The sequence below is a fragment of the Panthera leo genome, chromosome A1 (assembly GCF_018350215.1).
Source record: "Panthera leo isolate Ple1 chromosome A1, P.leo_Ple1_pat1.1, whole genome shotgun sequence".
Lineage (NCBI taxonomy): Eukaryota > Metazoa > Chordata > Mammalia > Carnivora > Felidae > Panthera > Panthera leo.
This window is the reverse complement of record NC_056679.1, coordinates 132,206,468-132,222,605: the sequence shown is the minus strand read 5'-3', so window position 1 is coordinate 132,222,605 and position 16,138 is coordinate 132,206,468. Positions and strand designations below refer to the sequence as shown.

General features: G+C 35.7%; 1 protein-coding gene across 1 annotated transcript in view; it reads left to right on the top strand.

Moving 5' to 3' along the window:
• The window catches only part of ADAMTS6 (ADAM metallopeptidase with thrombospondin type 1 motif 6), a 295,715-nt gene that overhangs the window by 247,866 nt on the left and 31,711 nt on the right, over nucleotides 1-16,138 (top strand). Inside the window, exon 20 of the mRNA XM_042940219.1 lies at nucleotides 9,192-9,321. Coding sequence (XP_042796153.1) covers nucleotides 9,192-9,321 — 130 coding nt within the window. The remainder of the gene's footprint in view (nucleotides 1-9,191; nucleotides 9,322-16,138) is intronic.

The window sequence follows — 16,138 nt, the reverse complement described above, 5'->3', positions numbered from 1 at the left end:
CTCTGTCCATCCTCAGCTCCATGCCCTCTCTGTCTCAAAATAAAATAAATAACCTTTAAAAAAAATTGTTTTTAAGTAGTCCCTACCCCCAACATGGAGTTCGAACTCACAACCCTCAGATCAAGAGTCACATGTTCAGAGTGCCTGGGTGGCTCATTTGGTTGAGCACCAGGCTCTTGATATTGGTTCAGGGCATGATCTCACGGCTATGGGATTGAGCCCAGTGGCAGGCTCTGCCCTGAGCATGGAGCCTGCTTGGGATTGGGATTCTCTCTCTCTCTCTCTCTCTCTCTCTCTCTCTCTCTCTGTCCCTCCCCCTCTCCCTCTCCCTCTCTCCCCTGCTCATGCTCTCTCTAAAAAAAAAAAAAAAAAAAAAAGAGTCACATGCCCTACTGGCTGAGCCACCCAGGCACCCCAACATACCAAACATTTTTAACATGTTAACATTTTTAACATTTTAACATAAACTAATAATGGCCAATTCACAGTATTAGTGAGCTAACAGAATGTGCCTCAATCAAACAAGTGTTTCCAGCATTGACTTTTATAGACATCATCATAATAATAACTAATATGTGTTAAAGCTTATAAAGGACATCTACACTGTAACTTTGACACAAACTTAGAGTGGAGAAGTCCCAAAATGGAGTAGAGAGGAAAGCAAAATACAGTTGTTTCTTAAGATTCAAAGTAGACTTGAGATTGAAATTAAGTATGAAAGACATTAAGAAATTGAATCTTATAACTGAGTTTGCTTCTCTTTGGTTTGGGATTTACCATCCAAAAGTCACTTTCAGAGTTAAGTAAAAGATAGCAGATGGAAATTTTAGTTTGAATAATTAAAAGCACTTTATTCATTGCCATTTTATTTCCCTTTTAAGAAATGTAGTTATATAATTAGTTTTTGAGAAAAATTCCCTATAATAGATCATTTCTGTGTGAAGTTACACAATGTACTATTGTTTGAAACTATGAGAATGATTTTATGTTTGATTTCCGTATATACCAACTTAGACATAAACTAGATCACAGTGATATTTTTAATAATACAAGCCCCTTGTAAAAAGTGACTTGAGTTTAGAAATAATAAAGATGTGCATTCAGCTGTTTGTTGTTCCCAAATTTTCTCTTTGGTCTTTGAAATATAAAATACTTGTGGGACTAGACAGGAGTCTATCATTGCATTGACCATGGCTTTCCCCTATTCACTTTCTCCCGCTATCCCCTTCTTTTAGGTCATTTTCAATGTCGGGAAGGAAGAGTACCCTATAATATATGGGCTTAGGTGTACCAGGCATCATTGCAGGGCATCTATGAACATCACAGCTCCTGAAAGCCTAGGCTCTATAGCCATCAATTGCACCTGGCTCAGTTCTCATATAGCATGCCCTTAAGAAGAGTAACTTCTCTAGACAAACTTATGCTCTTGCTTGGTTCACAGTTCTGGAAGTTAATATGTTTGCTCATTTATTTATCTATAATAATTATTTCTATTTATCTTTTTACTTAAGCATATGGCTTCCCCTATATAATACACTTAAAATTGTTTTTTAATTCTTCTGTGTATTTTTAATATTATTTGAAATTTCCAATTTCATGTAAAAAGTCTTACATATAAAAGTTCATTTGATAACCTGACAGTTTTTATTGTTTACTCTGCATTTTCTCTTATGTTACGATGTATAGCTGAAGGCAGGAAGTCTCTGCTAACACAAAACATTTTCCCTAGTACTCTTTTCTTTCTTATTTCATCTCATTTCTATTGCTTTAGACATTATATTCTTCCCTAACATGATTGGACCTGCATACATGTTAGCTCACTGAAAAACTTGGGTAAGGCTGAAAGCAAAGTTGAAGTACATTCCTATTGTATTAGTGATTTGTGTGTCACAGGTTATGTTTCACTTCACAAAAATTCTGTCCAAAATAACATTTTTAACAGTCATAATATTATACATCTTTACAAGGTATTATGCATAAAATGCTTTTGAAAAAAATTAAGCATTTTTTACTGGTAAACATCATCTCAATTTTATTCTATTAATATTACTGTTGATTCTGATATTACTATTCCCATTTTTTCTTTACTTGAGGAAATAAATAGTTTAAAAGCTATACAGCTTTTTTATAACTGAAATCTGAAATATTTACTCTTTGGTTCTAAGAAAGAAAGAGGTGCTATATATAATTAAAAGAAAGTCTTTAAAAGCCTGGCTCAGTTGGTAGAGCATGTGAACTCTTGATCTTGGGGTTTTAAGTTCGATCACCATATTGGGTGTAGAGATTACTTGAAAATAAAATCTTTGAAAAAATAATAGTAAAAGAAAATCTTCTCTGTTGGTAGTAAATCCTCACAGTGTATAGGAGAAGCTCCAGGTCTTCTTGGACTATCAACATCATTTCTCTAAAAATTTTTTAAATGTTTTTATTTATTTTTGAGAGCAAGACAGAGCATGAATGGGGGAAGGGCAGAGAGAGAGGGAGACAACAGAATCTGAAGCAGGCTCCAGGCTCTGAACTGTTAGTACAGAGCCTGACTTGGGGCTCAAACCCACGAACTGCAAGATCACGACCTGAGCCAAAGTTGGCGCTTAAGACTGAGCCACCCACGTGCCCCTTTTCTCTAAAATTTGTAATAAAATATCAAAAAAAATCCTACGGATCACAGAGATTTCTTTTTAGTGTAACATGAGTCAGTTCTTCATAGGAAGCTTGACTGTCACAAGTTTCTATTTCTAGTTAGTGTTCTGCCTCCTGACATGTCTGCCCCTTCCGATGTGTATGTCTACTGGTAAGAACTCAAGCACTGAAGCAAGACTACACAAATAAAGGAATCTAACAAATGCCTGTTTTCCAGACTTAATATTCTGTAGAATATGGGGCAGAGTTGACCTAAAAGGGAATAAAATTAAACAATTGAATTGGAGACGAAGAAAAGAGGAGACAATTTTCGTAGAATTTTGGATGTGGAGCAAACATTAGAAATGACCTAATTTGATGGTCTCATTTTACAAAGGAGAGTGAAAACTTGCTTTAGGTTATTTCCCTAAACTACTTAGAACTCACAAATAGGTATAATAAGAAGATAAAGTGAAAAGGGACAAAATTATAGACCTGTGGCTATGAAAAGAGTGCTTAATATCAGTGAAGATCAGAGGAAGAGAAATCAGACAACAATATAACAAAATAGGGAGGCTGTAAAACTAACACTATTAGACCTGAAAATGCATTATTTTATTAGATAAGGTATTTTCCATAATATAATCATATTGTTTCTTGCCTTATTCTCCCCATTTTAATGTAATCTCATTGAAGTCAAGACTTGTCCCTTGACTAATTTGCCCTCCTATGATAATGAAAAACCATGCCTTAGACATAGTAGGAATTTGGTGTGTTAAGTTAGACACTTTCCAAGGAAGAAATTACTGTTAATAACTAATGAATAATAGAAATTCGCTCCAGGGATAGTATGATTTCAAATAAATGCAGTATGTGTATCCCCTACCTTACCTTACCATCACTAAACACTGTTACTGTAGAAAAATACAATATTTTGGGGACATCTGACTGGCTCAGTGGGTAGAGCATGTGACCCTTGATCTCGGGATTGTGAGTTCAAGCCCCATGTTGGATGTGGAGATTACTTGAAAATAAAATCTTTCAAAGAAAAATATATTTTAGAGTTGTGTGCTTTTTTTTTTTTTTTTCTGAATAATCCTGTATTTCCCTGGAACATCTAGTCTTGCTTCAGACAGAAGGAAAAGATGAGAAAGGAAGCCTATGAAAAATAAAAACTGGCAGGAAGAACTTCAGAAGGAGAAAGCATATGGGTGGAACTGATTGGTACCCTGGGTGTCAGCGGTTAGGTCAAGGCAGGTAGGCTTTACTCTGCCCTGCAAATGCTTGTGTCTGGCCAATAGTCACAGATTCCATCAGTGAGAGGCAGAGCAGAGAGATTTTTTTCCCCTGGTGCTTGTTGTTCTTTGGATGCTATCTACAATGAAGATTTAGATTCAATTAATATTACTGGCCATGTGTCCTGTATATTATGGTATACAGTATTGTCTTGGTTGGTAGCTACTTTATAGATGCTGTGGTTAAGTAAATTACTGCCTTAGCCACCAGCCACATTTGTAGTATAAGCTCTAACTTTTTAACATCCCCCCACCCCCTTCCTCTTCAGAAAACTGTTTTTTGGGTTGATATGATGAGTTATGCCACTAGGTTAGATTATCTAGATGTTGGTTAGCCTCTCAATCCCAAGGATACATTTATACCTCTCTTTCCATTATTAACTCATTCACATACGGTTATAGATTGCTCACTTACTGAGTGGGCTAGCTCTGGAATGTTGAGTCTTAAGAGTAGATTTGAAAAGACCTAGAAAATCTTTCTGCTGCCTTTAACCTCCCCCATTTATTTCTTAGTTTACCACATGTCATTCTTTCAAGTGAAATTCAGGCGGTAATTTATGTGCATTGAATGCCCACCTCTCTACTTTTAAAATGATCAACTGTTCTGTGAAAGGCAATATATTTCCAAATATTGTTACAAAGGAGTTTACAAAATTATTTAATTCTCTAAAAGAAGATCTAGATGGGATATGAGAACATTGAGCAGCTTATAAGGGGAATAGAGAAGGTATTGAAAAGGAGGCGAGGAAATTGAGAGGCACTATGGTCTCTGGAGCCTTTACTCAGGATTGGCCCTAGGAATGTAGCTGCTGAGCCCAAGATCCTATGTTCTTCAGTTGAACTATCAACATCTCCTAGAGTAAGCACAGTGGATAAAAGATTCCATCCAGGACTCACTTGCAGCTTACTGGACTTCGTGATCATTTTCCTGGGGTATATGCTATTTCAAAATACTAAAAACCATTTCCTGATATATAGCTAGAGCAGTGATTAATTTGGGTATTCCTTCCTCTCACTGGACAAGAGAACCTTTGTAGGAAAATAGATCATCTGTAATTTTTAACTGTCGGCTAAAAATTAAATATTAAATATAAGACCTGATAAATTTAAACTCACAGACTAAATTAAGGGTTATGTTTCCATGTTAAGAACCTTCATGTTTGGGGGGTGCCTGGGTGGCTCAGTTGGTTGAGCTTCCGACTTCATGATCTCATGTTTTGTGAGTTCAAGCCCCACATCAGGCTCTCTGCTGTCAGTATAGAGCACACTTTGGATCCTCTGTCCCCTTGCTCTCTGCTCCTCCCCTGCTCATGCTCTCTTTCTCTCTCAAAAATAACTAAAACATTAAAAAAACGAAGAACCATCATATTTTATTCTTTGATAAGCAAAATAAATATCTATATATAGGATACACCCATTTTAGAGAGTTTGAAGTAAATATGTATTGATAATGGCATCTTTGTTTTTAAATTTTATGATATGAAAACATTAATTTTTTAAGCATGGAAGAGGGGTGACATTAAATTAAAAAATAGGCATAGAATTTGCATGCCAGTAACTTTAGATGTGTAAAAATAAAATGCAATTAGTGTAGTTTTAAATTTGACCAATTAAATTCTGCAGATCATCTGCATACTCCAGGGATGTGGACGCTAAGTCACTAGAATTTGTTTTTAATTGGACATATACTGACTAGTCATGTGGACATTTAATGTTTTAGCTTATAAACTATAAGTCCTTAGATTTGAAAACACAGTAACTTTGTGTAACTGGATGTAATTATTCCCAACAGGATTTAAATCAACTCCTTAGCAGTGTTTTACAGATTACTTAAAAAAATTTTTTTTAATGTTTATTTATTTTTGAGAGAGGGAGAGAGACGGAGTGTAAGCTGGGTAGGGGCAGAGAGAGGGAAACACAGAATTTGAAGCAGGCTCCAGGCTCTGAGCTGTCAGGACAGAGCCTGACACAAGGCTTGAAATAACAGAACGCGAGATCATGACCTGAGCTGAAGTGGGATGCTTAACCGTCCCACTTCCGGGGACGGTTATTTCCACATGATCTGTATTTTCTATTTTCTACACCTAAAGGCTGCATTTCCCTTAGTCCCAAAGTGTGTGTTTCAAAATCCATCCTAAATTAGGTACATTGGTTTAGAGTTATCCTATTGCTACTGATTTAAAAAGGAAAGAAAGAAAAAAAAAAGATCTCTGAATCTGCCAAGTGTGGGGTTAAAGGTTGGAAGGGGATTTTTATGCTGTTGGAGAAAGATAGGTCAGCCTAGTCAGAAGATTTGGAATAGATTACTGGTATAGTCAGTTCTTGAGTGTGAAATACCACACTGTCTAATAGAACATTTTAGAAGAAAATAAAAGATAAATGCAAGGAAAGATGCATCTTCATGAAACAGAGTAATTTCAGCTGTTTATTCAAGGACTTTAATTTTTACTTCATAAAAAATAGTGTTCTGAACTCATGAACCTGAAGTGAACCCCACAATACCCTAATTCTTGGTCTTTAAGAAGTCTGGAAGGCATGACCAAAATTAAGTCAATTTGTAATTGTTAGCACTTAGTTCAATATCTCTTAAGAAGCACAGTTCCTTATACTTAGTAACTATTCTCTGTTGAATGAGTGAATGAATGAATGCATGAATGAATGACCTATCAACCACATTTAACTGGCGTGTTTAGTATGTGTACTATGTAATTTTAAACGAATTACTGGATCCCACCAAAGTGCAAAATAGCCTTAAAAATAAAGATCCAGAACAAAGATATGAGACTGTGGATATTTTTTATTTTGTTGTTTGTGGTTTGTTTCTTTTCCACATTTTCAACAATTAATGTTATATAGTTAAGTTTTTTCAAGAAACATACTTGGCTAGAATGTATCTTAAGATCAAACATAAATTTCACCTATAATAACGAATGTCTCAACCTGTGATTCAAATTGCAGAGGCCTTTCTTTTACATTAATGGCTACTTTTAAAAACTAATATAATTATAACCACACAACATTTCTAGGCTTAACTTAAAGGAAGTAGAATTTTTTCTTAACCTGTAGAAACTGAATTGATGTTTCTGGCACTGATGCAGAGTAACAGTTCCATTTGGTAGTGTTGAAAACGTTTATTCTTTTCTGAAAACCAGCCAAGGTATTAAATTGAATGACAACTTTCTTGTTGCAAATCAGATTTTTTTTTATTATTACACATAATTATCAAAGTTGGGTAAAGTTGTTTAAGTCCTCCGTGTAAGTGGGTGGTTTGAGTCCCCCCTCTCCAAGTATAATCATATTTGAATGACTTTGAAAAAAATAACCATGATGACTTATAAAAATAATCCCCACTCTTCCTGATAGGAACAACATATTGAACTGGGTGGAAGAACTGTGGCAATTGGAAGTTGACCCTATGACTAATGGTGGAGATTTCTGTCTAGGTGGGTCACATGGACTTAGTTATCTGCCCACTGGAATGACACAATGGGGAGCTAGCTGATGAATATTGTGGAACATCTGTGAATGGATCACAGCTATGCCTGACGTGAATCATTCCTCCCTCAAAAATCTAAAGTTTAATAGTTAAGAAATTCCAAACTGTTGTCACATAAACTGAGATTTGGCCTATTCTAGGAGTTAGGAGGGAATGAATACAGTACATATTCTAAGACATTTTGCCAGTAAGTTGTTGGCTACGTTTTAGGCCCCTAAATTTAGGAAAACCTAAAAAAAAAAACCTACTGAAAGAGATTAGTAAGAGCCTTGGGTCACTGCAAACAGTAAAATATACCTTTTTCAACTGCTCACCACCATCACGGAGGGTATAGTACTTGGTAATTTTCCTGATCAGAGACATAGATTTCCCTATCGTGTTTAGTTAGAAGTTTGAATTGCATGATGCCTGAGGCACCTCCACCTGCAAAATTTCCACGACTTTTAAAGGGATCTTGGGGCAAGTATTTGGTGTATGACTCTTCAGGTGACAATTTCCTTCAGTGAATGATCTTATTTCACATTGATTTCCCTAATTTGAGATTAAAGTCTTTTCTTCAGGGTGCTATTAAAAGCAACTGGAAAAAAAAATAAAGGCAAAACTGTAGGTTCATGTGGGTCTGGCTAGGTGTGAAGCTGTGGTTTCCTGGATATATTGCTAATGCTGTTTTTACAACTCTTTGCGGGTAATTTAGCTTACCTGGTTATAGAGAAGAGGTCGGGGAGTCGGGAATAGTTTATGCTTTTATTTCCAATTCCAGGAGTAACCTGCGACCTCTGTATGATCTGAAATATATAGCATTGTTTTTAGTTTTACTTTTTCTCTGGTATCTTGGTATACCTAGCTTTGCTTCTTTAGATTCTTCGACACTAAAGAGAAAATGAGACTGCATAAGGTCTACTCACCAGGGATGTTTACAAATAAGATTGTGTCTGTGTGTGTCTTTGTATTTTGTGAATTGTGAGCAAGTTGTGGTGGATATCTTTGCCAATAAATAATAAACACATACTTAGAATTTTACAGTTTTATAATGAGAGTGTTTTTAGCTGTGACAAACAGGTCACATAGACTAATAATCTAAGATAATAATCTACTGAGTTACTATTTCAAGGAATATATATATATCTGTTTGACAATGGTGTAATCAACAGGGGGCCAGCTCTGTTAAAGCAAACAGACTAATGGGTTGGAGTGAAAAAGGGGCCCACTGCAATCTCTAAATTCTAGACTTTGTGGGCTTTTAGAGAAATAAAACTATAAGTGGAAGAAAAAGAATGAAATGTGTGAATGTGATGTGTTCCTCACAAAGACTAAATTGATGGGATTTGTCCTATAAAATATCAAAAAGTAAATTTGTCCCTATTGCTTTATTTTTAAATAGATGTACAGCCATTGTTTTGCATTGAAATGTATATTCATACATTTTATCTGATTATATTTTGGGAAAATGAAGTTGGGGGGGATTTGTTTTTGTTCTTTTTTTTTAAGGAAAGCACGAAGAAGAATATACAAATGGGAATATTAATTGTTTACAATTGCCAATAGTTTCTTTTCTGAACTTGAAAACAGTTATGTTTCTAAATATGAGAACAATAATTTTGCCTAAAATTGCAGTATAATGACCAGGACTTCTCTCCTTTTTAGAGAAGCAGTGAAGTGTTTCTGGAACAGATAAGACAGCAGCGATCCAGTGAGGTTGATTCCCCAGAGGAAAGCTATGCATACCTAACTTATTGGAAAGTAAACTACTCTTCAATTAATGATGTCCTCCTTTTCTCAAGGTGTCCAAAGACAGGAGGCAGTCTGTAAAAGATTGGACGACAACTCTATTGTCCAGAACAATTACTGTGACCCTGACAGTAAGCCACCTGAAAATCAAAGAGCCTGCAACACTGAGCCCTGCCCACCTGAGTAAGTAAGAGTAAGAAATGAGAATTATTTTTTTTAAGTGCAAAGAGAAAAGCATTAGCTACTCATATTTGGAAACATATTCATATGTTATGAAAAGGGGAGAAAACATCACAGAGGGTAGATTTTGATATCCCTTTCACTGAGCTAAGATTTCTATCTATCCATAGGTTTCAGTTATTAATCCTTAAAAGCAGGAACTTCAGTAGGTTGATCTGGCACAGTGCTAGAAATTATCATGTTTCATCAATTCTAAGGCACATATCTTTTCACATTTTAACATCTTGGAAATTGAGATTTATCTTGCAATTGATAGTGTGTTACTTACAATAAAAATCGTCATTATTTTTATCTTTCTTAATTTAGGTACATAGAATAATGGTATCTTAAATTCAATAAAACACATTAGATTGGTGTGCAGTCCTATCTTTTCCAGATATTTATCCTAAAGGCCTAAAGACTTTTTTTTTTAACGTTTAGTTTTGAGAGAGAGAGAGAGAGAGAGAGAGCGCGGACGTGCAATTGGGTGCATGAGTGGGGGAGGGGCAGAGAGAGAGAAGGGGGGTGCAGAGAGAGCCAGGGACAGAGGATCCCAAGTGGGCTGTGCCTTGACAGCAGCGATCCCAATGTGGGGCTGGAACTCATGAACAGTGAGATTATGACTTGAGCCGAAGTCGGATGCTCAACCAACTGAACCAACCAGCCGGCCCAAGACTCTTTTTTTAATGTTTATTTATTTATTTTGAGAGAGAGAGAGAGAGAGCAAGTAGGAGAGAGGCAGAGAGAGAATCCCAGGGCAGAGCCTGATGCAGGGCTCAAACTGTGAGATCATGACCTTAGCCGAAATCAAGATTCAGTTGCTTAATCAACTGAGCCACCCAAGTGCCCCTATACAGCATGCAACTCCTGATCTCAGGGTCATGAGTTCAAGCTCCACATTGGGTACAGAGATTACTTTAAAAAAAAAAAAAAAAAAAAGGCAATGATTACATAAGAAAAGACAAAGCCACCCAGGTGCCCCAAAGATATTTGATTTTTTTTTAATGTTTATTTACTTTTGAGAGAGAGGGAGAAACAGCATGCAAGCAGGGAAGGGGCAGAGAGAGAGGGAGACACAGAATCCAAAGCAGGCTCTAGGCTCTGAGCTGTCAACACACAGCCTGATGCGGGGCTCCAACCCACAAGATGAGATCATGACCTGAGCCAAGGTTGAACTCTTAACTGACTTGACCCACCCAGGCACACCTAAACACATTTGATTTTTAAAAATTTTTTCTCTTTTCTGCCAATTATTGTTATAAATTTAACTCAAAAGAAGTGGGGAAACTACACAAACTATAAAAACTGCTTAAAAACCATGGGCAAAATTTTTTCCCTTCCCATGTTTCTTATAACTTTCAACATTATTTTCATGTAATTGTGCTTCTCAACCCATCAAGTTACTTTCCTGACATTCAGGAATTTGAGTATTATGTTTGACATTTGATCGGCCTTTTAAGACGTCTGAGTGGTCCTGGTCACACCTGTTCTATTTTGGCTCCAGCTTTTTTATTTGTTTAGGCTTAAATGCTATTCGAACACCCCTTGAGATTTCAGTGGTTTGTCATTCCATCCCATGTATTGTGGGTTTAGATATTACATTGGAGTTGTTTATCTATCTGCCTATGTATCTATCTATGTTATATATATAATATAGATCGATGTAATAACTATAATATATAATCTATATGATATATATTTATAGTTAGAGATAATTGACATTCAAATTAACATACATAATTAAAATTAAGTTTCCTTTCCTTTTGTAATTCTAAAATAAATTTATTTATTGAGGCACCTGGGTGGCTCACTTGGTTAAGCATCTGACTTTGATTTTGGGTTCAGGTCATGATCTCAGGTTTCTTGAGATTGAGCCCCTGTATTGGGCTCAGTGCTGACAGCACAGAGCCTACTTGGGATTGTCTCTCTCTTCCTCTCTCCCTGCCCTCCTCCCACCCTCCAGCTCCTATGCGTGCCCACACTCACTCTCTCTTGTGCACTTTCTCTTGTACACACTCTCTCTCCCAAAATAAATAAATAAATTTAAGTTATTTATTTTATAAGTTATTTATTAACTTCACTAAAGTTATATAATATTTTTTTTAAGTTTGGAGACAAGAGAATGGAATTGGAAAAAGAAAGATAAAGAGAATATGAAAAAAGAAAATTTAGGCCGACTTCTTTTCAGAAAGAGCTAAAGATATAAAGAGCTTAAAATATTACTCTTTCTTAGTCCATATTTTTCTTAGTTCCTTCTTAATTTCTTTTTTATTCCTTTGAATTGAGACTATGAAAAAGAAAATCTCAATTCTTCAGAATGGTTGTTGTATATCATAAAATTCCCAGTAGACCTTGGTATTCTAGAGATAAAAATCATTGAAAGACTAGTGAATTCAATAACACTTTTTAAAAATTTTGTTTGTTTTTTTGTTTATTAATTAATTAATTTATTTATTTATTTTGAGAGAGAGAGAGAGCAGGGGAGGGGCAGAAAGGGAGGAGAGAAAGAATCCCAAGCAGTCTCCACGCTGTCAGTGCAGAGCCCAACATAGGGGTTCAATCTCAAAAACTCTGAGATCATGACCTGAGCTGAAATCAAGAGTTGGATGCTTAACTGACTTAGCTACCCAGGCACCCACAACAATACTTTAAATGAGTATGGAATAAAGGAAAGAAGATGAGTTTTTTTTTTCAGATATGATGTAATAATCATATTTGTTTTTTGTTGTACATATTAAAGCATGAAAATTTTAGAACACAGGTAAGTAAAAATAAGAAAATTAAAAATACTTGTAATACTTAAACTACCACTGTTAATATTTTGATATATGTATATATTTCAGTCTTTTTTCTATGTTTACATTTTCTATGTTTATGTTTTTCTGTTGTTTATGTGTATAACAAAATGGTATGATATGATTTATGCTGCTTTGTAGTCAGTTTTCAACATATTTTGAACATTAAATATCTTCTAAAATATTCAGTAGATATGTCCCTGTTTACTTAAATTGGTTTTCCACTGTTGAATAACTTTGGCTGTGTCTTAGCTTTTGATCCCTTAACATACCACAGTATTAACATTTTTTGCTACTAAAACTTTGCTCTCTATAATTATGCTGTTATGTTAAATGAATGGGAATAGAATTCCTTGTTCAGATGGAAATATATTTTAGCCTTTGAAACATTGTCAGATTGTTCTCCAGAAATAATATATGAATGTATATTCCCAATAAGAGCATTTTAGAACATCATTTCCCTGAACTGCACAACACTGGATATTATTGTTTTAAAAACAATGTTTGATTATTTTATAGAGAAAAAAGCCTCGGTATCTAACTGTTGTTTTATTTTGTATTTCTTGGATTGCAGATAAGGATGAGCATTGAAAAATTATGTACGGTTGCCATTTGTATTACTTATTTTTGCTTTTCTGATCCATGGCCTATCCTATCCCATTTTTCTATTGAAGTGTTTCTCATTTTGTTACTGATTTCTAGTAACTCTTAATGTATTAAAGATATTTAGTCTTTTACCTTTGTTCCAAATATTTTATCTGAGTTTGTCATATGTTTTCCATATTTTTATGGTGCTGTTATCTATTTTTACTTATAGAAGTTTTAAAATATTACATAGAAAAGCTATCAAACTTTTATTTCTTTCATAGTTTAGGAAGGCCTCATCCACTCTAAGAATGTACTTTTAAAGTTTCTTTCAAAGTTTCTTTTTTAAAAAAAGTTTATATATTGTTTTGAGAGAGAGAGTACATGTGAGTGCAAGCAGTGGAGGAGCAGAGAGAGGGAGAGGGAGAGAGAATCCCAAGAAGGTTCCATGCTCAGAGTATAGTCCAATGCAGGGCTTGATGCCACGACCTTGGGATCATGACCTAAGCTGAAATCAAGACTTGGACCTCAACCAACTAAGTCACCCAGGCGCCCCTCTTCTTTATTTTAAATGTAAACTTTGGGGCACCTGGGTGGCTCAGTTGGTTAGGCGTCCGACTTCAGCTCAGGTCATGATCTCATGGTCTGTGAGTTTGAGCCCCACGTTGGGCTCTGTGCTGACAGCTCAGAGCCTGGAGTCTGTTTCGGATTCTGTGTCTCCCTCTCTCTTTGCCCCTCCCCTGCTCATGCTCTATCTCTGTCTAAAAAATAAATTAAAAAAATTTTTTTAATTAAAAAAAATTAAATGTAAACTTTATTTGAAATATACTTGCCTATTTTGAGGAAAGGATCTGTATTTGTTTTCAAATTCCAAGTACCAGGGTACCTGCGTGGCTCAGTCAGTTAAGTGTCTGACTCTTGATTTTGGCTCAGGTTGTGATCTCAAGGTTTGTGAGATCAAGTCCCTGTGTTGGACTCTGAGCTGACATCAAAGAGCCTGCTTGGGATTCTCTCTCTGCCCCTCCTCCACTTGTGCACATGCATGTGTATGCTCACATGTGCACGTGCTCTCTTTCTCTCTCAAAATAAATAAATATTTTTAAAAATCTCAAATTCTGAATACTATTAATTTAACATCCTCAATGGTATTTTTTATGAGATTCAGTAAATTTATTTATATATTAATTTTTTAAAAGTTTATTTATTTTGAGAGAGAGAGAGAGAGAGCGCACGAGCAGATGAGGGACAGAGAAAGGGGAAGAGAGAGAATCACAAGCAGGCTCCATGCTGTCAGTGCAGAGCCCAGTGTGGGGCTCAGTCTCACAAACCATGAGGTCATGACCTGAGTCTAAATCAAGAGTCAGACACTTAATCAACTGAGTCACCCAGGCACCCCGCTAAATGGTATTTTTTAAGTTTATTTATTTATTTTGAGAGGGACAGAGAGAGCATGATCTGGGGAGGGGCAGAGAGACAGAGAATCCCAAGCTGACTCTGCAGAGTCAGGACAGAGCCTGACATGGGTCTCGAGCTCACGAAACTATGAGATTATGACCTGAGCCAAAATCACGAGTTGGACTGACTGAGCCACCCAGGTGCCCCTAAATAGTATTTTTTTAAATGAGAAATTATCTTTTTAACTAATAAAATGTTTCCAATGTCTTTTATTCATATTGAAGACTTTATAAGCAGGGTATGGAAAACTAGAGGGCAATAAGATTTATCTTTGTGTTTTATAAAAAAAAATGACAGGGGGCTAGGAAGAATAGATGAAAGATGCATTGGTAGAGAAATATTAATAGTGTTTATTTGGAAAAACTTAAAGGGTAGAGGAAACCTTGCTGGGAAAAGTTAATGTGCTCATAGCAGCAACTCTTTTGTGAGAAAGAGTATAGTAATCAAGATGGTGAGGTGACCAGGGACAGGAAGAAAATAAGAATTCCAGAGGCACTGAGTGAACATGGTGGGATTCCTGACAAAGTCTTAAATAATTGGAAAAGGAAAAGGGAGGGGTTGATATTAAAGTCCATGACTGATAGGAAGCTAGTGCCCCAATCATGAGAAAAGGAAGTAATGCTGAGTTGGAATCCAAAGAGAATGGCCAAGAGTTCAGTTTTCACCATGCTATCTCTCTCTAGCAAGAATGTTTCTATATATGGCCTCCTGTGAAGAATTCTTGGATATTGAATATTATTCCTGTATGACACTTTAGTTTTTAAAGTTGTAAAAATCAGAGGGGTGAAAACAATAGAGTATTATACATTGTGATAATACTGTGACCATGAGTTAAGAAAACATTTTTTAAGCAACTGCAATGTGAAAGGCTCTATGCTTTCAGAAGAATGGCTCACTTGCCTGAGGACAATCTAATCGGATAAATATGTATGAAAATAACTCTAGTTAAGGATATGTTAAGTAAAAAAAAAGAATTTTTAACAAAAGTGCTAAAGGATGCTTGCACTGCGGAGAAATTTTTACTTGCGGGTTAGGTTTTATTTAAAATTGTTTTTAATGTTTATTTATTTTTGAGAGAGACAGACAGAGACAGAGTGCGAGCAGGGGAGGGGCGGAGAAACAGGGAGACACAGAATCCGAAGCAGGCTCCAGACCCTGAGCTCTCAGCACAGAGCCCGACGTGGGACTTGAACTCACAAACTGCGAGATCATGACCTGAGCCGAAGTCAGATGCTTAACTGACTGAGCCACCCAGGCACCCCTTCATTTTTTTTTTTTTAATTTAGAAAAATCTCACCTGTGAAATGTTTAGGGCATAGAGATTTATGCTTAGTATTAGTTTTACTTTCCAGTTAGTTGAGTAATGAGCAGATTTTCTTTTTACCAACTTAATGTTTAGATTTTTTTTAACCTGTTTTAAAATATAGTAAAGTTCTAGTATCCTAGTAAGTAGTTAATGGGTTACATATTTGAATCTCTCTTTGAGTAAAGATGTTATTGTCAGATTATGAATTTTTTTTAATTTTGCTATGTTGTGTTTATGAGAAGAGTTGATAAGTAGATGCTGGACTCTGGGACAAAGGCTAGGAAATCTCTTTCTCTCCGTCTCTCTTTTAATCTAAACATCAAATATCAGTTTATTTTCATATGCTCTGCCATTTCCCTTTAAGTTAAAAAGCAAAAATAATATTCTAGTTTTATGATTGGTTCTTGCTTCAAAAATATTCCAATTAACCTAGGTTTGTGAACATATTTTATAGTGTCTCTCTTATTCCCTCTGCCCCCCCATAATATATTGTTTGTCCTATTAATACACAGACACTGTAGGTCAAGATTACACAGATGGCACCACACCATTCTTATTTCAGACAGTTGAACATGAATCCCACTAGTTGTTAGTGTCCAATGGATATGAAGATACTTGTGAAAATGTAGACAATTTGATC